Raw genomic sequence first — 25,161 nt, 5'->3', positions numbered from 1 at the left:
CCCGGGGAGGCAGCCTTTTTGGGCTTTACTTAGCTTCCTCTTCTAGACGTTGCTTTAGTAATACGTGCAATTATAATATTGAGTCATAGCCGCAGCAAATTTAACTGCTCATGCTATCATGTATTTTGTTGTGCTATCTGTCGTTTTCTGTGCTTTTCACTGCTTCTATTTATGTAAAGCTGCTTTGAAACAATTGACTTTTGTGAAAAGCGCTATATAAATAAAATTGAATTGAATTGAATTGAATTCTCGTCTGTTATTTTGAGCGTCTGTTAACAGGGTGATTTAACCAGAGGTGTGTAACGAATTCCATTGACAGTTTTGGGTAACTGTACTTTTAAAGTGATTTTTAAGGCTACATTTACTCAAGTACATTTCTAGTGAAAAAACTGTACTTTTATTTCATTCGGTGGTGTTATTATGATAAGCATACTTGACTTTGGATGCTACATACCATAAACATAAACATCTGTCTGTTTGATTACAGGTGCTGTGTTCAACCTGGCAACAGATCGGGCAACGAGGAGACGTGTAATGGGAGAAATTATTAAATAATAAAAAAAAAAAATTGTTGAACAACTTGTCTTTCTTCAGTTATTCATTGTCAGATGTTTTAGCTGTGCATAGTGCAGCATTTCATTGAAGTTGTAGCTTAATAGATCAAGTATTTATGTTTGCATTGACCTGGGCCTATAAAGCACTAAATTAGGTTTTGACCACAAAAATAATATTTCTAAACAAAAACAGAATATGCTATAACTGTCCATAAATGTAAATGGCAATTTTATATTTCCATTGAGTAGTAATTACTTTTGTACATTAAATTGATATATTTTAGTGAAACTTTTCTGTTAGACCTATTTACAATATTGTTAGGTTAAAAATACCAGACAATGCAGATTTAAGGTTCTATATTGCTATATACATTGCATATAGATCCGTTTTGCCGCGATTGTCTTTGAATAAACTAGTTAACTGCTAAAATGTAAACTTGAGATTTACACAGGGGCACAAAAGATTTACACTGGGGCATAGTGATGGTCAACCCGGATCTTTTTAAGGATTCGGGTTATTCTGAGTCACTCACTAATATGATCCGGGTTGTGCGAGTCACTCGAGTCACTTGGTCAAAATCTCCCAATTCCAATCGCTAAGTCATACTAATGCCAACCAAGCAACTCGGATCACGCGTGCAGCTACGAGTTTATGACTCCTCTGCTCACAAAAAAGGGCTTATGTGACCTGAGGAAGTCGTAAAAAACATGCATGCCCGTGGTAACATTATCAATAACATAATTGTAAAAGTTTGGTGTGTTTAGTTTCATTTCATAACGACACATATATCAACACCACATTTAGAAGATGTCAGGCTTGGTTGACTTGGACGTGAGAGGAACGTGTCCTGTTTCAGATTGACTTAAAAGATCCACGATAGGCTTCGGTTAATCTTGTGAGTGAGTCCCAGACAGAGCCGCTCGCCCGCTCCTGCACGGGTCCTGTGAGTGAACCACTCACGTCACTCTGAGTGACTCAGTCAACAAGAGGAGCCGTGTACGTCCGTCGGTGGCGGATCTTTCCAGCAGCACTGCTGCAGCAGTCCTCGTATTTAAAAATGTTAAACATTTGCAGCTTCTACCCAAAACATTGTGCCAGTCAAATATTTCAACAGATTAGCCTACATGAGTCAGTGAGTTAACAACACGAGCAAAGCTTGTTTCTCCTAGCCCAGGATTCAAGCTCCATGAGTTGAGTCACTCTCTGTGTGAATCCCCGAGCCGCCGACCAACTCATTGCCGCGCGCACGCATCCCTTTGTACTCGGACTCGGAGCTGCAAGAAATAATGATCCGGAATAGCAGCTTTTGGTTCACTCGGTACCCCCAGTCGACATTTGGTGATGTAAATTAGCTCGTTGTTGCAAGTTATAGAACCTATGGCAGCTTATGTCGAGTTATTTGTTGTAATTCTGTTGTAAACATTTGAAGAGCTTTGTTTAATACAATTTCTCATTTTTAATGCAAAATCTGAGAGGACTCAACTGACTCGGGTTAATGGTCACTAAGGACTCATGGTTCTCGAGTCATTTTAGGGATCGGGTTAAATGATCCGAGTTTCGGGTGACTCGCTCATCACTACAAGTGCGGCACGTGCCTCAGTAAAAGGGGTCTAGCGACGCCCCTGCTGCAGCCGCCTACTCTCGCCTATATTTCAGGCGAGGCAAGGCGCATCTCAAACAAGCATTTGGGAGAAACGAAGCTTTTCGAAGCTTCGAATCTATTGAACCAATTGCTTCGTAAATTGATTCAGTTTTTCCGAAGCGTTCGAAACACCATACACGATGGCGACACCTGCTGGTCAAAATAGTGTAAAAGCAGCAAGATCTTTCCAAACATTTAACACTTTTTACAAAATAATAGCAAGATTGTTCTAAAATTTGTTGTTAAGAAAAATGAAGCATTTAATTTAATTAGGACATAATTAAAAGTGTAGCCTATTCTGTGATTTTTAGTTGTATTTATGGCAAACAAATCATTAAAACAAACTCCCTTTTTAATAATATACATTTTTGTCATTAAATTTGTCTAAAAAAAAACAAAAAGTAGACAAATGGTAGTGTTATTAGTTAGAAGGATGAATGTTTTATGAACTTTTATAATATAACTGACCCGAGTTCACCCCTACACTGGTCATTTGTGATCAACTCCCCCTAGTGGTGAATCGTCGAATTCGTTTGCTAAAATCACGTGACTTTGGCCAGTTTGAAACAAGCTCCGAACAAATGATTCGAAACAAAAGATTCATTAATGTTTCAAAGCCTCAAGAAGCAGTGCTTGGAATTCGCCCATCACTATTTGGCTCTCGTTCTTGAGTCACGAGGCGTTAAACGATAAAACGATTAAAAGGAAAGAGCCGGAGTGGGATCAGCTGTTGAAGACTTTCTGTCCGTGTTTGTATATTCTGGTGAAATATAAAGTTAATGCAAGTAAGTCCGAGTATTATTTTAGGCTTTGTTATCATGTTGATCACGGTGTTCCTCTCTATCGATTGTTATCGTCTGTTATCTGACGCGATGTTTTCTGCAGATCCGTTGTTATGATAGCGCTAACCCAGCTAACAAATTTTGTTTCCCCAAACTTTCCCCTAACGTTAGCTTTTGGTTTTCAAAACTTTCCCCTAACGTTAGTTTTTGTTCCCGTAACGTTATTTTCCAATGTTTGTTTTTGGTTAGCAGGAAAGTTTTCTTTACAGAAATAGAACGTTATTTTAGGTTCGTTTAACTTCACCTAACGTTAGAATAACGTTCTATTTCTGTAAAGAAACCAAAACTCAAACAAAAGAAGAAAACAAAAATCAAACATTGGAAAATAACATTAGGAGGACATTTTGAGAACATAAAAAAATGTTTTGGGAACACAAAAAAAGTGTTTGCTGGGAGTATGCACGGTTGAATGACAGGGCACGTTACCGCCGCTCCTTGCACGCACTGAAAGAGCTCGAGACTCCAGCCTTGGTGAAGTATGCTTACTAAAGTATGGCATGTCTTTTAGTACATTCCACGTTGTCTTTTATCTATCATATCTATCTTAAATAAGTAAAACACATTTCCATATAAGGAGTAATAAAACAATATATTTAATACAAAATATATAATAATTACATTATTTTATTAATGGAAAATGGTCTATTGAAATTTTATATAAATGTATTATAACACAGGTTATTTTAAATAAAAATACCTCAACACATCACTGTATTTAGATAACATTGCATTTGATCAAATATATAAATAACTAGTGATTTCATCACAATTAAGAATAATTATAAAATATATTTATTGCAAATTAATGCATTTAATTACTTAAGGTTAAAAAGATCCTACTACAGCAGTTAGTCGCCTCTCCAAAGTTGCAACAATCAATAGCATCATCTGGATGGGAATCACTAAAATATATTTTAGTTCTCACATATAGCCTAAGTTACTACGTGAAGAAAGAAAATAGAAATCTATAGAATAATGTTAGACTGAGGTAAAACCTATTGACAAATAAATAAACATTTAATTCACTTTAGGTTAACATATTGGTTTATCGTTAGCCGCCTAGCTCTCAGTTTTTACAACAATCAAAAGCTTCTAACATCATACCCAGCAAACACAGAACGTTCCCCTAATGTTCCCATTTGATTATTTTTGGTAACCAAATAAAAACATACTGGGAACGTTCCATGTATATTATAACCTAAAGAGAACATCCCCAGTATGTTCCCTGTGGGTTATTTTTAGGTTTCATTTATAACCTAGAGAGAACGTTCCCAATATGTTATCTGTAGGTTATTTTTAGGTTTCATTTTATAACCTAGAGAGAACGTTCCCAAAACATTCCCTGTAGGTTTTTTAAGATATAACGAATACACTTTAATAATGACTTTAATCAATTGTATTCCTTTATTAAGGTATGATGTAGGGATGTTAGCAATTAATCATTCTTTGGGGAAAAAATGAAGCGAGCGCGCAGAAGTTCAACTAGCCATAATCCAACGATTGTCATAGCAACGCTGCTATACACAGGAAAGGAGACCAGAAAGTGCGCCGCGGGTCTATGCTGAGAAAATGATTTTTGAGTACTCTGAACTTGTCGGGTTTTACAGTTATATGAAAAGCAACATGCATATTAATATTTGTCACAAACAGCAGCATTTTTTAATGTAACTACAAAGGGTTTTCTGTAAAATGATATAAAGAAATTGCATTTATTCCACTGTATGTGGGTATGGGGACACTTCAAATGTTTTTAGGCAGAAATTTTATACAAAAAGGGTATTTTTCCTCCCTTCAGTTGTAATAGAAGAACTTTTGCATAGATTATGATAGAGAGATCTTGCTTTTCTTTTTCTTCTACAAGCTGAGATTAGCTGCATCAAACAAAATTGGCCCAGAGTGCTCCAGAAACCTTCAGACAGAGTTATACACTTCCAAATACAGACTTTTGGGGGGGGGGAATCAAAAAGCGCCTATTTTTGTGTTTATTAGAGGACTGACAACACATACAACCATGTTTAGCATAATTAAATGTATTTCAGGGGAACAAATGCATTTCTAATTGTACAACCCATATGGCAAAATACGTTTTCCTGGCCAAAATATAACATTTTGTATTAAATGTAGTATAAGTATGTATAAAATATAAAATTATAAGTTTATTTTTGCAGTTAAATATATATTTAACATACAACAGTTTGTAACATACAAAGTTTTTCTTTCAATGCAATGTGATTATAAATGATTTAAAATATATTTCAGTAAATAATTTTTGGCCATTGTTTGTATATTTGGAAATATATATTTTTTGCTGTATACCTGTAGGAACGTCAGCTCACAGCGTTACGCCCTCAGTTTCTAGTACATCTATAAAGTTTCCTCACAGCTGTGTCTGAATCATCTGATATGACATTTCAGTTAATGTAACCATAACTAGGTTTTGTTTTTCAGAGCTCAGAAAATGTCAAGCGTTGTGAGTTATAGTTTACTGTTGGTGATCTGTTTCAGTAGCTACTCATTACAAGATCCACATTTGAAAGGTACGTATTTGTTTTATTTGACTCTAAAATATGTTATTTACACCACCAATTGTAAGAGTTAAGCTTTTATAGAAAATAGTTAAATTTATAGTTAGATTGTTTATGATGCGTCACTGAATCTTACATTGTGAAGAAGTCACTAAAATAATTGTGATTATTTAACAACCTCCACTCTAAAAAATGTACACTCCTACACTCTATTCTTTTTTTGAATATTTAAGATGAGTCTGATGATTAAATATAAAAGTGCAATGAAACTGAACTGAAAAGTAAGCTTTATAAACATTTTAATCTGTATCAAACCAAATAAAATCCACTTTTAGTTGCACTTTTCTACTTAAGAGGGTTTTTTCTGTTACACACTAAAAAATGTTGTGTTGTTTTAAACCCAGGCTGGGTTATTGTTAATCAACCATGTTGAAACAACCCAGCTGTTTTATTTTAACCCAGAAATGTGTTCTGTCCAATTACCCAGCCTGGGGTTTAAAACAACCCAACATTTTTTTTAGAGTGTAACAGAAAAAAACCCTCTTAAGTAGAAAAGTGCAACTAAAAGTGGATTTTATTTGGTTTGATGCAGACTAAAATGTTTATAGAGTTTACTTTCAGTTCAGTTTCATTGTACTTTTATATTTAATAATCAGACTCATCTTAAATACTCAATAAAATGCATTGATATCCCAGACTGTCTTTTGAGTTAGGCTTTAATTATTACCAATCTCACCTTGCACACTAAACAAAAGCTGTGATAAATCATGACTTACATTTAAATACTTACAATATATCTAATCTGTTAAAACATTTACTTTTTTATTTTTGTATTTCCTGCATAGTGTATATTGACTGAATGTATTAAAGGAGTTTAAAAACAAAGTCTTAGCAGTTTCATTTCTCCATGAACAGGTACGATGGTAGAGGGGCATCTTGGGGGAAACGCCAGCATCCATTGTGAAACTGAAGACAACAATCAGCATGGGGTTTACATGTATAGGCATAAACCAGGAGAACCAAAACCACAGAGAATCTTCTTCTTTTACTATGATGGCACTTTAACTCTTAATGAAGATTCAAATGTTGAAATAACAATAAGGGGTACATTCCCCAGCTTCACCATCACCTTCTTAAACCTGACTGTGACAGACACCGCCCTGTACTGGTGTGAATTCAATTATGAAGCAAAAATCACGTTTAGCATGATCACATTTTTATCAGTTAAGGGTAAGTGCATGTTAGCATAAGTTTATTATAAAATATATATTGCTCTATTTGGTTTGATGCAGACTAAAGTTTTTATAAAGTATACTTTTCAGTTCATTGTACTTTTATATTTAATAATCCGACTCATCTTTAATATTCAATAAAATGCACTGGGATATCTCACTGTTTTCTGTGTTAGGCTTTAATTATTACCAATCTCACCTTGCACACTAAACAAAAGCCGTGATAAATCATGACTTACATTTAAATACTTACATTAATACGTGAAATATATCAAATTTGTTAAAAACAAAATTACTTTTATTGTTGTGTTTCCTCTGTATTTAAGACGTTTAAAAACAAAGTCTTAGCAATTTCATTTTTTTACGAACAGTTATGGTGGAAGAGTGTCCAGATAAAAAATTGTCTCTTCTATGTGACGGTTGCCTGCGCTGTATTTAGCATCATAACTCTGCTGTGCATCATTGGAACAGTATGTAGGATTGTGGCCAAAACTGGTATTGCAATCACACAACTGGTGGCCAATACACAACATGACAACATAAACATCAGTTGAGGGCAGGAGTGTATTCCAGAAAGCAGGGTTAACTTACCATCAGATTAACTCTGAACTTTGGGTTGATCAACCCCAAACTTGCTTACTCAGTGTATGTCGGTTCCATAACACCTGTGTCGAGTTAGTTTAATCAACTTAATGCTAAAAACCTCGAGTTATTGTGTGCGCACGGTGAACATATAAAGGCATTTTCAATGGAACACCGATTTCAGGAGTCACCATGGAAACTAAGGGAGAAAAGTTAAGTGCTGCGTATTTCTCCGAAGCAGAGTTAGAAGTTTAAATGTTGGCTTATGAAGAGTTCTGCCCATTATAATGAAAAAAGCAATACAGCTGCATATGCGAGGGAAAGACAATTGGCTTGGCAAAAAATAACTGACAGAGTAAATGCATTTTTAAAATGCTTGCCTTTCTTTTGTTAGTTTGCATTATGCATATATTCTATTTAACAGCATATGCTGTATACGGTAATCTTGTTTTTTTATTCTTGCATGTTCCTAATGCCTTTATTCGGTTTCTGTCATACTTTAGTAATTTGCACATCTTTTTTCTTGCAGTTGCTGATGGATGCATTGTATTATTGGATCCTCCTGAAACCACACAGTCTGTCACAATTGTTAGTGATGCATTTTTAGAACCAGTTGCTTTTAGATCTTTCACTTTGTCTGCCAGACAAAGTAACCTTGCATATTTCCACTCTAGGATAATGATGATGAAGAGACCACATCTGCTGTGACTGATTTCGAAAGTGCTGGGCGACCCACAGAGGTATGAGGCATATACTGGACAATGCATTGCTTTTTAAATGGAGTGAAAAATGTGTAATGTGTCCTGTGACAGAATCTAGCTGGGGATGTACATCAGAGGTGGGTATTAACAAATTACATTTACTTCTTAACATTTACTTGAGTACGTTTTTTGGGTAACTAGTACTTTTAGAGTAAATTTAAGGATGGGTACTTTTTACTTCGCTACATTTGGCGGCGTTACTGGGCTACTGTCAAATGGTAATAATTAATGAATATATATATATATATATTAAACTTTATAGGGCGTGTTTGAAAGTTTCGCAAGACAGGCTGTGTCACCCTTTAGCGCGCGTAGATGATATGAGAAGCAGATGAGGGCGCGTGTGCGTTGTGCGAGATATCGGAGGCAGATCATACGTGGCTTCAAGTTCGGTCTATGTTTTCACTCCAAGAGGTCAAAAAGAATTGTTTGATAATGCGATGGATGCTTTGTTAAACGAGCTGACATCTCAGCGTACAGGAATTCAAGATTCAACCTGAAGTGGTAAGTGTCAGTATTGTCTATTTGAACACTATTAATAGTCATTTCACACACTGTCTGAGTTTTTTTTTTTGCCATATGCACTCTTGTGCAAGCGATGACAAATCCTAGTGTAAGTTAAACCATACAAACAGTACGTTCACATCTGCACATTTCCATATCATTTCACCACAAATAAACAAACTGAACAGCAAAATGTAAGGACGTCTTGCATTTATACACAAATCCGGATACCTCACTAGTGTGTAGAAAATACATTCAAATAAAAACGGGATTGTATTTTATTTAAATCCTTCCTAAAGAATGAATGAATAAAAATAAAAGAATAAAGTTTGATTCTAAAGAAACATGTATTGTATATAAATGTAGAGTTGATTTGCACAAACAGATAAGTTCCATATGAAATTCTAAAATGATCATTTTTATTAAACTCCTGTTTATGTTCAGTAATTGCACTTTAATGGCAATGAAAATAACCTATTCATATAAAAACATGATAACAAACAGACACACACGTTACTGTTTGCTTGTTTAAAGGCAGACGCTGACAAGTTTGTGTTGTGAACATGAAAATAAATACAGAGTTAAACGTCAGAAAAACATCTTTGTGTGTTTGATATTTTTTTTTCAAACAACACTTATGTGATTTTAATGTACCCATTGCAGGACTGAGATAGGCTGCTTTACTTATATAAACAGAACAATGAGACTTTTAAGGAGAGGTTTGTGTAAACCCTCCAAGTAGTCTGAAATTCAGTGCTTTTGCGCTACTTCTCTATCAGATCAGAAGTAGGGATGTTAACAATTAATCGATCTTCGATTAATTGTCGATAAGAATTTACTCGATAAAACTTAACGATTGTTGAAAAACAAGATCATGCACGTGTGTGCGGCGCCTGCGCAAAACACATACAGTCGGAGAAAAAAAAATTACGCGAGCGCGCAAAGTTAAACTACTAGCTATGATCACAACGATGCTCGATGCCAAGCACACGCATGTGCTTTTTAACGTCATGTGAGACGAGGCTGGCTGGCTGCCAACGCAACGAAATTACATCCGCAGTGGATCTGAGAGGGTCCAACGCAGAAAATGCAAATACGTTTAGGATACTGAAAGCAAAGACCCTCTTCAGGGAAGCCTGCAAGATTAGCATAGCAACGCTGCTATATACAGAGAAGGAGACCAGAAGCCGTTTTTAATGAACAGATTAAAATGTAATCTTAAATTATGGCAAGAAACTGTCAAATGTAAACTGTAACTGACTGTCGTTACACCCTGAATGCCCGCAACATATATCACTGATCATCATTATTGACTGGCTGAGGCGCTGCGTGTTTTCTAATGGAAGGTTGCCGTAATATAAGCATCTTTGCCAGTGGTGGACAGTAACGAAGTAAATGTAATTCGTTACTGTACTTAAGTAGTTTTTTCGTGTATCTGTACTTTACTCAAGTACTTTTATTTTGGGAGACTTTTACTTTTACTTTACTACATTTTAAAGTCAAATATCTTACTTTTTACTCCACTACATTTTAAAAAATCGGTCGTTCCTTTTTATTTATCAGTGGATAAAAAACGTAACTGGGCAAACTAAAGCTGCACAAAAAAAAAACTAAGATGCACACGTGATGCGTCAAACCACCAATCAGGGTACAGCATGCGCTTCGTTTTAAACTTGTATTGGTTGCCGCGCTGTTTTACGTAAGCTACGCGAGTCACGCGAGTGCAGCAGCCAGCTAATGCATCGTTTGGAAAATGAAACTGCATTGAAAAACAACGGAGGAGATAACTGACCCGTCACAACAACAATGGCCTTATTAACGCGAGTTTTTTTTAAGTCCTTGAATAAAAGAACGAGTCATTCGTGTCTTCTCTGCCTGCCTTGAATCTGTGCTATTTCGTTTTAAAATAATACTCTTTCAAATCTAAGGAAACGCGTAGAGGTAAGCCATTTTTATTCTGGTTATATTTTTAAATGAGCAATCTTAACAGTAGCTTGCAGAAAACTGTTAATTGTGTTGCTAAAATATATACGACGTTATCATGAATGAACTTTAAGCTATGCAGGCTGAAGCTATTTTTAGCCGTATAAGTTAGTTAACTGTTTCACTAAAGTTCATTGTATTCGAAGCTCAGTGCTCTGTTATTTTGAAATGACAATTAATCACTATCAACAATGTTGTAAAATATAAATGACATTTTGACTAGCCATGGAGTGTATGATAACTGAGATTGTTATTAATATTTTCAAAAGTTTTGCTTCCAAAATATATAAATACATTTAATTATGTATTACAATATACATTTGACATGCTAAACCACATGAAACGTTTCTGAAATTATATTCTGTAAGGCTTGTTTTATTTGTCAAAGAGAGGGAGACTGATTTCTAGATAACGTTATGTATATGTTTTGAAAACTATTGTGAACCTGTGCTTAAGTCAAGTTTTTATTACACTTAAACTGATAAATTATTTAGCAAATAAATCTTGAAATGAGACTTTCTGCTCTCAAATCCTATTATTTCATTTGATGCTAAAGGAAATTTTTTGTTTTTAAGGTTTTAGGCTTATGATAATTTTAATAGACATCAGTGTCTGATTTATTAATGTCCTTTTATTAATTGATTGGTTAGCCAAGAGAGTTATTTCACATAATTTGAGTTTTGTGACAAAAATGATACGGCCATAATAAATCACAGTACTTTTGTACTTAAGTACATTTTGAGGCAGATACTTTTGTACTTTTAGTCAAGTAAAAATTTTAAGCAAGTACTTCTACTTTTACTTGAGTAATATTTTACCCTGGGTATCTTTACTTTTACTCAAGTACACGATTTGTGTAATTCGTCCACCACTGATCTTTGCTGAAAGTACGTCTAAGCTGAGGTGACGACGAGAACAGCGCCCTTCGTGTGCTTCTTGGATATAATTACAAACAGTGTATCAACGACTCGGAAAGCGAGGTAAACAACTTGATAAATAACACTTGATGATAATAAAACTGTTATTTTGACATGGACTTTCATGCGTCTGTTGCAGAGTGCCCATGTGAGGCGGAGTTATACACTGTGTCTATTAGTCATTATATTTCATTACGAGATAAGTTTAAATTGATGATTTTATCAAAACAACAACTACATTGACTCATTTAACAATCCCACTAGCATGTTATTTAGACAAAATAAAATCTTTTAATTCGTGTGAGGAAGCTGTCGTTTTTATGCACACTTTTATGTCATTGGCTATATTCCACTGCAGTGAAGGCTTATTGCACTATTACTGTTAACGATTATTCGATTGATTGATCGTTAATTTAAATGATCATCGAATATGGGAAATTGCATAAATTGACGAAGTAACGAGTAACTAACTACTTGAGTAGTTTTTTCATCTAATACTTTTTTACTCTTACTCGAGTAAATCATTAGATTTGATACTTTAACTTTAACTGGAGTACATTTTTGTATAAGTACTTGCACTTTTACTTGAGGACAGATTTTGGGTACTCTACCCACCTCTGATGTACATACAGATGAGGGTCCATCTACCTCTACACATAATCTTAAGAGTGTAAGAACTTGTCCCTGGTTGTCCTTATTTACATAATGTTACTATGTGCCAAATTTTCTTCTTTAACCATCTTATTTACTTTGCCTTCCTAGTTGTCTGCAAAGGAGCTGTATAAGGTCCATCTATTAAGGCAAATTAAAAAAACTGATATGGACATGGACCTTATACAGCTTCAGCTAGAGGAGAAAAGGCTGGCCATTAAAAAGGCCAAACTTGAAATAGAATTACTGGAGCATCGCCTTAAGGTGAGAATCCTATGTGAACATGAATCTGTTATTTTGGGGGGGATTTTGTGTGGTGTGTGTGTGTATAAAGAAATAAATACAAATCTGTCATGTCTCTTTTTTTATTTCAGGATATGAAGAAATAGAGCATCAAATAAAGTCATTTTGACAAATCATGTCTCTAAGCATTCTGCCATCTCTGTGGTCTGCTAGTTTGAATGGGTGTATATCTAGGTCATTTTCATCAGGACAGGGGGGATGCCTTTATCCTCTTATTGTGGAGTACCACACAAGCAACTATGATGTCACATGCCCTATTTGGACTGACCCTGAGCCCTGAAGACACTGAAACCTCGCCTTCAGATTGCCTATTGTCATCTCCACCTTGGCCCGTGTTCTGCTGTGAGACCGGTTGAAGCGTGTCTGGGCTCAGGATCAGGGGAAGGCAAGGGTATCCTCTGTCCCCCAGCAAGTAACCATAGAAGTGTCCTGTAATGTTTGAGTTGTTTTATAAATGTAATAAAGATTACAAGCATGTGTCTAACAAAACGTACCCTGTTGGAATTTGTTGCACAGAGATGACTCTCTAAATATTCTGGCATCATGTACAGACCCAGGCCATTTTGCCTCAACATCAGTGATGAGGTGGGTTGCGTCACATATTACCTGGGAAGACCAAGTAGTTTATCATTTGTAATGCCAATATTAAGGAGCCAAAATATAGCTATTACCTGCACATTGATGCTATGCACAGACTTCCTTCCGGCTCAGCTGCATGGGTTCAGCGTCGGCAGAGAGGGAAGGCGGGGTGGGTGAGGTGGTATTGGCCACCTGATTCAGGAGGACGCAATGACGCAGCAAGCGGCGGTGATGGTGAAAGAGCATCCGAGCCTTAAGCGCAAGCTCGATGATGGTGTCTAGGAAGTGAGGCAGGTTGTGGGAAGCAATCTTGTCTTGGATATCATCGCTAAGTCCATCCACAAAACTGTGCTTGGAGAGCCGACTTGTTTCAGCCGCATGCTGCTGCCATGGTATTGAACTTGATGGAATAGTCCCTAACAGAGCGCTCCCCCTGAACGAGATGAACGAGTTGAGCTGCTGCAGAATCCCCCTGTGCCGATCAATCGAACAGCTTTAACATCTTCTGTCGAAACTCCTCAAAGACTGACAACAGGGGGCAAGGGCATCCCAGACCGCCGTGCCTCACTCGCCCGCTCTCCCGGTGAGAAGTGTGATTACAAAAGCGACCTGGGTCTGCTCTGTAGCTTAACGGTGAGGTTGAAGGGCAAACACCAAGAAGCATTGAGAGAGGAATAAATGAATGAAACTGGTGGTGCATCTTTTAGCTGCTTTTCTCCTTTGATTTCCAGCTAATCGGTCCGCAACACACACACCAACACGTGAGGAGGAACTGTGAGGTTGGCAACAGATTCGCATTCTACGAGTTGATTGGACAGGTACTCTCAAGTAAACACACGCCGAGCTTATTCAGAGCAATACATTAGCAGTATATGCATTGTTTTTTCACCAAACTATATTAGAAACACGTGGTCAAATCAAACATGGACTGAAGCATGGGATGATAACGGACGACCCTGCTAAAAAAAACAATAGACACGATCACAGAAATTCTATTGGTTTTATTGGGAATTGTTTTGGTTCTAATGGAATATGGCCCAAAACACACTACAGTGTAGTTGTTTCAATGGGAAAAGCAAATGGTTCCTATTGCTATTTTAATGGAAACCATTAGAATTTTCTGTAATGGTTTTATTGTTTTTTTTTTCAGCAAGGGATTCGTTACGGAGAACCGTTACACCCCTTATATATATATATATATATATATATATATATATATGTATTTGTATATATGTATATGTATATGTATATATGTATATGTATATATATATATGTATATGTATATATATATGTATATGTATATATATATGTATATGTATATATATATATGTATATGTATATATATATGTATATGTATATATATATGTATATGTATATATATATGTATATGTATATGTATATATATATGTATATGTATATATATATGTATATGTATATATATATGTATATGTATATATATATGTATATGTATATGTATATATATATGTATATGTATATATATATGTATATGTATATATATATGTATATATATATATATATATATATATATATATATATATATATATATATATATATATATATATATATATATATATATATATATATATATATATATATATGTGTTCTATTAAAGAGACTGAGAAACAATTATATATGATCACCATAACATTGCAAAAACAACAAATCTAACTCTAGAAACCTTGGTTTTACAAAAGAAAAAGTCTTTGTTTCCTCAGGTGTCAATCACAGATTATGCATATACATACAGATTATATATATATATATATATATATATATATATATATATATATATATATATATATATATATATATATATATATTCATATTTTTAAATGTATATTTATAGAAATCATAGTTTCACTACAGAAAACAAATGCAACCATGTTTTGGCTAAATGCAAAAAATTGCTGTTAGGAATGCCTCCACGTTAGGTAGTTTTAAGAAACGGTTAAAAAGTCACATTTTTCTAACAGTGTTTATGCTTTAACTTTAACTCCTTATTTTTATGGATTTTATATTGTGTCTTTGTTTTTTTGTATCTTTTAACTTTTTGGATTCATTTTGTCTTGACTTGTAGCACTTTGGGTTTAAGAAAAGCGCATTTGAAATAAAATGTATTATTATTATTATTATTATTATTACCAAATGTAGAAAAACTAGTTCCTGTAATGAGACAATGTTAAATTTGGGGTTACTGTGGTTTCGGTACAATTACTATAGTAAATCATGGTAAATTTATTAAGGCATGAGCATGGGCAACTTGTCGATATTTTATGTTTGTTTAAAGACTTCAGTACTCGCCGCGTGTTGTATGAAAGAAACACAAAGTAATGTATGGCCAGATGTGTCAATGTGGGTGTAATGAGCTTGCTGTGTGGAGATAGATGCAAAAAAACAAGGTTTTAGATGTCTTGTTTGCACGGAAATCATGTTAATTACAGTATAAGAATACCACAAAGTGTGTGAAATATAATGCCTCGTGTTTGTGGGTGTGTGTGGCTGTCGTGTGGTGACGTCACTCACCTCTAGAGAGAACTTTCAGTGAGGAGACACGCATATGCATACATGCTAACATTATTGTAGATATTTCAAACCTGTTATGTTTTTCTTCCAATGCCATTTGAATATAAATTATTCAATATATGTTTATTTTCATAATATATTTCAAAATATGCAGAAAATGACCAAAACATATAATGGTGAAAATAAATTTTTGTAAACATATTGCAAAAGACACATTTAGTACATATATTAACATATATATTTGGCCTTTTTGTATATCTGGAAATTGATTACAATTATTGTTAATACGTCCGCCCATAGCATTATGCCCCCACTTAGTGGTAGCTGTGGTACATCTATAAATGCATCCTCTGATGTGACATTTCAGTAAATGTAACCTCAACTAGTTGTTGTCTTTCAAAGCCCAGAAAATGTCAAGTGTTGTGAGTTTACTGTTGGTGATCTTTTTCAGTAGCTACTCATTACAAGATCCACATTTGAAAGGTACGTATTTGTTTTATTTGACTCTAAAATATGTTATTTACCCTACTCACAGAAAGAGTTAAGCTTTTATAGAAAAGTCACTTAAGCACAAATATAAATGCAGTTCAAATGAGATTTTTGGATTTTTATGTTGGAAAATTTGGTTTGTGAGACGTCAATGACACGTCAATGAATCTACATTGTCAAGAAGTCACTAAAATAATTGTGATTAAACAAACATAAAAAAACCCTCTAAAGTAGAAAAGTGCAATTAAATGTGGACTTCATTTGATCCAGATCACTGCACTTTGATATTTAATTATTAAACTTCTTTTTAATATTCAATAAAATGCATCGGGATCCTTGACTGTATTCTATGTTCAGCCCAATCTCATGAAATGTCATTGTATTGTCATGTAATTTTTTGATTCTTTTTTTCTTGATATTATCACGAATTTTCGCGTTTTTTCGTGATCGTATAACAAATTCCTGTTTTTGTGTGATTATCACGTATTAACTGTTTTGTCCTATTTTCTTACCATTGTCACTTCGGTTTAGGGTAAGATTTACATAAAATGACATCCCTACCCAAACTCAACTCTAACCCTAACGCCAGGCGACATATAAAAAATAAATCAGATTTTTTATAAGCCATTGTATAAAGTGACATTCTAATGCAAGCACCAAATCTAACCCTAAACTGAAGCGACAATGGTTGAAAAATAGGAAAAAGCAGTTGAGTAACCAATACGTGATAATTACACGAAAACAGGAATTCATTATACTATCACGAAAAAACTCGGAAATTCGTGACAATATCGCGAAAAAAGAATCAAAATAATTATGTGACTATATCACGAAACCCTGTGAGACTGGGTAGCCGCTGTTAGGATGTAATTATTACCAATCTCACGACTAAACAAAAGTCATGCTAATGGACGATCATGACTTACATTCACAAATCTAATTTGTTAAAAAATATATATTTACTTTAATTTTTGTATTTCCTTCATAATTGGTCACATGTAGTCTTAAACACATAGTGTTTAAGCCTGAACTGAATGTATTTAAGAAGTTTAAAAACAAAGTCTTAGCAGTTTCATTTCTTCATGAACAGGTACGATGGTAAAGACACATCTTGGGGGAAACGGCAGCATCCAGTGTTCTACTGAAGACAACAATCAGCATGGGGTTTACATGTATAGAATGAAACCAGAAGAAACAAAACCACAGAGAATCTTCTACTTTTACCATGATGGCACTTAAACTCTTAATGAAGATGCAAATGTTACCGTAATTAGAAGTGGAGAATTTCCCAGCTTTACCATCACCTTCTTCAACCTGACTGTGACAGACAGCGCCCACTACTGGTGTGAATTCAATCATGAAGAAAGAATCACGTTTAGCATGATCACATGGTTATGGGTGACAGGTAAGTGCATGTTAACATATGTTTATTATATATATATATATATATATATATATATATATATATATATATATATATATATATATATAAATATATATATATGCATGCGTTGTTTGTTGATGTGCACTTTGCCATCATCCAACATGTATCCCTGACGTTAGGTTTGTACGATTTAATCCGGCACAGCAAGAACCGAGAATCTCTCTTCCATCCTTTGATGTCATCTGGCTTTTTTGTGTTCTTCATCATACACATGCTTGTTGAGGATGCATAGAGCAACTTCATTTGTGACGTTAAGTCATCAGTCGAGTTTAAGACACAAAACAAGGGATGCACCAAAAGGAAAAATCTTGGCTCAAGCCGAATTAAATGAAAAACTCGAATACCAGCCGAATACCGAACAAGCAAACCTTTTTCATTTTCCTAATTATTTTGCCAATTTTCTCATCATTGCACAACTTACATTTTCAGAATGTCCTTTTTACTATATTTATTTTACATTATTTAACAATGACATTTTATAAACTCTTTTTTTTTTACTCTTTTAAACTACTCAATAAAGAGAAAACGCTTCCCTGCCAATGACAAGTTTTTCCGGCAATGCGTAATTCCACTATTATTTACCGGGTGACGCTTTTTTCCCAACTTATAAAGCTCGGAAGTTACCCCTTAGGGCAGTGGTTCTCAAATGGGGGTACACGTACCCCTAGGGGTACTTTGTGGTACTGCAGGGGGTACGTGAGAGAAAGTGGAAACTGACATTTAGGAATAAATCAATAAAATCAGTAATTCATGATGATAGTATTTTTATATGACATTAGGGCTACATAAAGATGCATTGAAAAATCATAAATTTAAAGCACATTGTACAAAATGCATGTGCGAGTTCAACCTGTTGATCTTGTCTGGCGCATGCGCTAAGGTTTCAGTTCAGCAGCTTCAGCAACGGAGATACACGGAGCCTGCTCCTGTTATAATTTCTTACTTAAAGTTCTCTTACGTTCTTTTGTGGTGTTGCTGTCCGTATATATATATATATATTCAAGTAAGTGACATCTGTCAGTGTTGTAAATATGTTTGAGTTATTCCATATTAAAGCTCCCATAATAACCTTGAGAAAGCAGCTGTAATCCACACAAAATCGATAATTCAAAGGTTTATTTTCAATTTAATATGAATGTCAATCTATTTAAATATATATTTTTGCCATATTTGTTCAAATGTATTTTTAATTGCATGTGTGCAAATCTGATAATAGGGCATCGCTCTCATTTCACTGTATTTTAAAGCTAAATGTTGTTGTCTGGTTAAGGGGTACTCGGCTTAAAAAAAACATAAAAAGGGGTACTTAAGCCAAAAAAGTTTGAGAACCACTGCCTTAGGGCATGGTTCCCCAAATCTTACACTGGAGGGCCGGAGCACTACAGAGTTTAGGTCCAACCCTAATCAAACTTACCCACCCAACAATCAGAACGTGCAGTCATCTCTCCATACTTTGGTGTGATGTCTGCTGTATTTTTCTCTTCTTTTGTTTACTTGCGATGGAATTTCCAGCACATTGATTCTGACCAATCGAAAAGCAGTTTAGAAAAAAAAAAAATTATGTTTTAACATAACTGCATTTTGGGTTGTTTCAACTGGTCCTGACCAAAGCAGTCAGTGTGGTGTTAAAGGAACCAAAATGGCTAAAAAGGCTACAGTGTGTCTTTTTTTGCCTTTGGTCAGGACCAAATGAACCGAACTACAGATCTAAGTACCACAAATATATTTAATTGATAAAATGAAGACAGTGTTATTATTAATTTGATTATATTTCAATACTTAATACTAGGGGTGTCACGATTCTCCAAATCCTCGATTCGATTACATTTTCGATTCTTGGGTCACAATTTGATTCAATTCTTGGTTTTTACTTTTTTTGAAAGACAAAAATGCTATGCCATTATTATTTATTACTATTATAGTTTCACATTAACATGCACATTGCGTGCTTTTCCTCAAATGGGGGTTTGTGGGCTTCACTTTACGCGAGAGAGCTTGTAGAGAGAGACGTCCTTCTTGGACACACCTGCACTTAATGCGTGCGTCTTGGACTCCTACGCTGCGTCCGAAACCGCCTAATTTCATACTATATAGTATGCAAAAAGCACTACCTCGCCTACTATATAGTATGGAAGTAGGCGGTTTCGGACGCAGCTCTAGCATCTAAAAATAAATCCAGCGTGTCATAAGCAGCTGCGCTTCTCTCTGTCTCATGTGCACGCGCTTTCGCATCTGTCCGTACCCTAAACAAACTAAAATAGTAATCCTTACGTATTTGTTCAGTTTTATGCGTTTCCTGTGAGCTGAGGCAAACTATCCCTTTTGTTAATAATATTACCCCCTTCATCTTGGCGCCTCTCTCGCGCACGTGCAGAGAGCTGTGATCTGTCCGAAGTCAGAGCACTGGGTAGTAATCCTGTTTATGATATGCATTTCAAGAAGTTGTAGCATTACATCCCTTGTGTTTAAAATATAAATCTCTGAGAGGCTTTTTTCCCCCCGCTTGGCAAGCCGACCGGACGTGACATGGGGGCGTGGCAGCATCGACGATCCCATTTTTTAATTCGAAGTTCGAGGTTGTGACTTAATTTCGATCGATTTCGATTTGACACCCTTATTTAATACTACTGTTATACGTTACTTTATTTGTTGGGTTATTTTCTTCTTTTTTGTCCTTAGCCAATCACGTAGAAGAGTGTCCAGGAAATACATTTCTCTTGTACGTGACGATTGCCTGCACGGGATTTAGCATCATAACTCTGCTGTGCATCATTGGCGTGATTTTAAAGGTCAGTACACACATGCACATAAATATAAAATGCAAAACAAATAGTCTACATCAGTGGTTCTCAAACTTTTTCAGCGTGCGCCCCCCTTTGTGTGTGGCGCAATCCTTCGCGGCCCCCCCCAAAGAAAATATATGACAAGAAACTGTTCTTAACCTCAACTTTAATTAAACAAAACATATAAAATGATACAAAGTAGTACTGTTGGTTAGTAGTCTTATTTTTTAGGTTTAATTGCACAGAATTCATCATAAATTATTTTTTTTTATAAAATGTCATAAAACTGCGGCCCCCTGGCACCATCTCGCGGCCCCCAGTTTGAGAACCACTGGTCTACATAATGAATATATCATACACACATATATATATATACATATATATATATATATATATATATATATATATATATATATATATATACATATACATATATATATATATACATATACATATATACATATATACATATATACATATATACATATACATATATACATATATACATATATATAATATATAATATTAATAATAATATAATATAATATATATATAATACATACAAAACTGATAATCATGTGAAGATAGACTTAATATGATCAATGTTTGTGTTCTGTTGTATTCTTAAACAATCAACTCTGGGATGATTTTACTTTGTTTTTACTCTATATCTTAACTGCAATTTCATCTCAATGCCTTTTAATGACTCACAAAATGTTGTGTGTGAAAATTCACAGCCATACTGTAAATGTACATAGCTGTACATTTTTTATGGCCCCATTAAAGACCATAAAAAACTGATACAACAGAGAAGAAAACTGATCCAGTAGTGCTGAGGAGTTGTTAATTCAAACACTATTTGTATAAACTATGATTTCATCTCAATGCCGTACAGCTCAAAGAAAACTGACTGCAAACAAACATTTAAAGAAACCGCTGTATAAAACATAACCTAAACTGTCAAACATTTCAGTGGTTGAGCCTCAAAGTCTATCAAGATTACACTGTCTGACACTTTGGTTTAGTTTTCATTAATGGTCATGTTGGGTAATGAAAAAAATAAATAAAATTAAAACATCTGCAGCTCTTATATGGTCAATATTAATCATTCTTGTCTTGTTTGAAACTAGACACTTTAAATATGTTGCCCAATAGTCATAACAACTTATAGTTGTATAGGAACAGTGTAACACGTGTAAAATTCAAATTTTGATACCTGGAAAGGTAAACTGAATGTCTGACCATGTTGTGATTCAAATTTAAGAATGTTTGACTGTTTAAATAGCTCAATTTTTGCTGTCATTCTCAGGTGAAGAGATGTAAGGGGAAGAAATATGAACCAGCAAAACCCTTGGTCTATGAAGAGATGAGGAGAAACAAACTGTCCACATTAATAAACCATACATACCAATCTTCAAAGCAAGTCCACTAAACATCTGTGCTTGATAACATTTAATTCAATTCAGCTTAGCAGATATAAGTTCATGTCGGTACAAGCCCCAATAATTCATTCTGTATTTATCATGCATCTACAGTATTTTTCACATACATTTATTTCCACTCACATACAGAAATGTATAGATGTACATACATTATGTTTTCTTTAGAAACTTATTTTCTTCAATACTATATACTATACTATATACTCCAGAGAGGACCTTGGCTACAGCACATCTTTATTTTAACTACTTTTGGTATTGATTTTAAAGGTAGGGTAACACATTTTGAAAAATGCTAACAGTAGCCGCCTAGCAATGAAATCCCGATCCCACCCTCAAGTCAAATCCCCATCCAAAGTCACGCCTCTTTCCAAACACATGAACACACACAGATCAGACGGTCACATCTCATGTCTCATTCACCAGTGAGAAAACTTTGCAGTACAAAGTGAATAACATTTCCAAAATAACCAAACTGGTATACATCAGAATTAGTTTAAGCACACGTTCGGTTGTGTAGACGTAGTAACTATATCGTTAACGCTAATCCGTAAACGAACACAAATTTCATAAGCAACACAATGTTTCATCAAAGTAGAACATCTGAATCCATCTCAATACAAACATATTGCGTACCTACCTTACCAAAATAAACAGTGCAACGACCTTTTCAGACCCTTTGCCTCCTGCAGCTGTTTGCATCTCGTGGTAAAGCACTAAAGTTACAGATGTTCATTTGGGTTTTTGCTCTTGCTGATCCAGGCAGTTTTTGCTGTTGTTGTTATAAAAGATGTCTTTCATTGTGTGCCTCCTGTGTAGGTTGTCAATTCAGCAGAAAAGTTTGCTGTTCTCACTGTTTACAGACGGTGAGCGCATGTGAACAAAGGTGACCAGATTTTTAAAATGAAAACCGGGGACATTTCGTAGTTAAATGGTCAAAATATCATTAAAATCTCATTTGTTGTTATCTATGAATAAATAATGGGGACAAAATGTTTTTTGAAAGTTTTCTTTTTTTATTGTTGTGGGTTCACTGCAAAAAATGACTTCTTACTTAATTGTATTTGTCTTATTTTCAGGACAATTATCTAAAAAATCTTAAATCAAGATGCATTTTCTTGATAAGCAAAATCCCCCAAGAAAAATCTAGCTTTAAGACAAAAAAATTAATTTAAGTGAATTTGTGCTTAAAACATGCAAAAAAATATTTTTCTTGAATTAAGTAGTGGTAGATTTGTTTTGCTTGTTTTAAGCACAAATTTGATATTTTGGTCTAAATAGTAGACTTATATTCTTAGGTCATTTTGCCCATCAAGAAAATGCATCTTGACTTAAGAATTTTTTTATATTTGTACTGAAAACAAGAGAAAAATACTAATAAGAATGTCATTTTTTGCAGTGTTTCTAATTCAATTAATTGAACAATTTCTGTATCCTAAAAATCTATTTTTTTCCCGTTTTTTTTTTAAACAAAAGAGACATACCCCATCAAAAATTATTTGTAAGGTACTACTTCAGCTGATTTCATAACATTGTAAACGTGACGAACAGAAGGAATAGTGCAAAATTTAAACATATTTAGCCTACAAAAAAAAAAAAATGCTCCGTAACATACTGTGATCAGTTCACTTCATTGGTTTATTATTTTAATTTAACATGAGTATTCAGTACCTTAAGCCACCATAACTTTAACTGTGTTCATATCTTATGATAACTTGATTGATGATAATGACGCTTTCTTGTGTGTCTCGTAGTAAATTCTTCATCGCTAAATCAGTGGCGTGCGCAAGTAACATGTAGCTCGCGGCCCCCTCTGCTGGTGAAAATAATCATTACATGATTGCTCCGGTCTGGTACTACAAACGCTATGTTGATCGGGTTTTGTCAGTGTATTTGCTGGTTGTTTTGGACATGCTGTAAAACGGGGACATTTCCGGGGACATCTTCAGGCGGGGACAGAACCCCAAAAAACGGGACTGTCCCCGGAAAACAGGGACGTCTGGTCACCTTAATGTTAATGCTCCGATGACGTATGGTGTCTGCGTGGACTCACTGCGCGGTGGGAATTCAAATTACGCTTACGTATGAGGGACAAAAAATGAAAACGTCCGTTCGGACCGAAATCTATGATTTGTTGAACATTTTTTTGTCCTAAGCCTTTCACAGATGACATAAATTTCTACAAATACATTTAAACAACTTAACACAGTGATTGCTATCAGGATGTGAGGAGACTTTTAACCAGCATAACTAAAAATGTTTCAGGATCAAATCTGTTACCCTACCTTTAATATTTGTGAGATTACACTTGTCTTTCTGTTATGCTTTTTGTAACAGTATGGGTAAATAATTTTAATAAACTGTTTTGCGTATGACTGTAGTTGCTTAAAATATCTTTTGAATGCTATATTGTTACTATTGTTACTAAAATGTTCCTAAACATATCTGACCATTACGTTGCATAATATAAAAAGAATAAATTACGTATTTAAACATTTTGTATTAAAAGGGTCTGGGTTTAGGGTATAGGGTTAAGGTGGTAACATATTGGGAAATTATACAGCAATTTTTATGGAATGAAAGATACCTAAATGTTACTGTTTTTAGCTGTAAAAACATAATAATGCTACGTTTAAATGTTGCAAATACGTCTACATTGTACATTTTAGCATCTATTTAAAGGGGACAGAGAATGAAAAACCATTTTTTCCTTGTCTTTGTTGAATAATGGTAGTCTACCCACATTCACGAACATACAAAAAGTTCTAGATATGTTAAAAATCTCAGTATCATAGAAATTCCTCTTTTAGAAATGTCAGCCAGAAAACGGCCCAATCTGAAAAACTGATGCTTATGACATCACAGGCATCTAACTGCCCCTCCACTTTACAATAATGGGCTACATTTTTGGAGTGGCAGCAATGTCAGCCAATCAGTAATGAGATTGCAAGTTAAGCCAGTAGGGGGAGCCAAATTGTTTAAAAATCCCCCACCCTAATAGAGCTATCTGAGAGAGGTTTTTAGGAAGCTTATAAGGCATTACAGACCCAAACAAAAAAACTTTTTGTCTACATGTCACATCACAGAACAAGGATAAATACTCCGTTCAATCATTCTATGTCACCTATAAACGTACAAACAATATGTTTTTGTTTTTTAAAGTTACGTGTAAAAACTACGTATTAACAGTGAGACCAGGCTGTGTTTTCAGGTATTGCCAATTTAAATATTTAAGCACAAGAAGTTTGACTTCATATAGTGCTGCGGAGACTGATCGGCTTATGACATCACATCAGAATACAGCGAGAAGGTCAACCATTTTGTAACATTTCGACTTGCTCTCATGATACTCTGATGTCGTTCGCTGATCAGTTTGCGCAGCGCTG

At 34.8% G+C, this 25,161-nt stretch overlaps 1 protein-coding gene and 1 pseudogene across 2 annotated transcripts; both read left to right on the top strand.

Moving 5' to 3' along the window:
* Positions 1–2,746: 2,746 nt before the first annotated feature.
* LOC135752545 (uncharacterized) lies at positions 2,747–12,986 on the top strand. 2 transcript variants are annotated; one of them, XM_065271042.2, is made up of 7 exons: positions 2,747–2,982; positions 5,474–5,576; positions 6,480–6,794; positions 7,908–7,966; positions 8,053–8,118; positions 12,306–12,458; positions 12,569–12,986. In XM_065271042.2, exons 1-7 carry the CDS (start codon positions 2,977–2,979, stop codon positions 12,581–12,583), a joined length of 717 nt encoding a protein of 238 aa, XP_065127114.2. In that variant the 5' UTR covers positions 2,747–2,976; the 3' UTR covers positions 12,584–12,986. The 2 variants fall into 2 exon arrangements, with proteins under 2 accessions (XP_065127114.2, XP_065127115.2); XM_065271043.2 differs by having other exon boundaries at positions 2,748–2,982; positions 5,488–5,576.
* A 2,055-nt stretch (positions 12,987–15,041) lies between these two features.
* Positions 15,042–24,141, top strand: LOC141281981 (uncharacterized; annotated as a pseudogene).
* Positions 24,142–25,161: the final 1,020 nt, after the last annotated feature.

This window comes from Paramisgurnus dabryanus, chromosome 1, assembly GCF_030506205.2.
Source record: "Paramisgurnus dabryanus chromosome 1, PD_genome_1.1, whole genome shotgun sequence".
NCBI lineage: Eukaryota > Metazoa > Chordata > Actinopteri > Cypriniformes > Cobitidae > Paramisgurnus > Paramisgurnus dabryanus.
The sequence above is the reverse complement of the archived record's forward strand: the minus strand, read 5'-3'. Positions and strand labels throughout refer to the sequence as shown.

What these genes read in the sequence shown, in the direction of transcription:
- LOC135752545 (XM_065271042.2), top strand. An exon ending in ACAAGATCCACATTTGAAAG is followed by an intron (nt 5,577 to 6,479) that starts GTACGTATTTGT and finishes CTCCATGAACAG; the next exon opens with GTACGATGGTAGAGGGGCAT. An exon ending in CACATTTTTATCAGTTAAGG is followed by an intron (nt 6,795 to 7,907) that starts GTAAGTGCATGT and finishes TTTTTCTTGCAG; the next exon opens with TTGCTGATGGATGCATTGTA.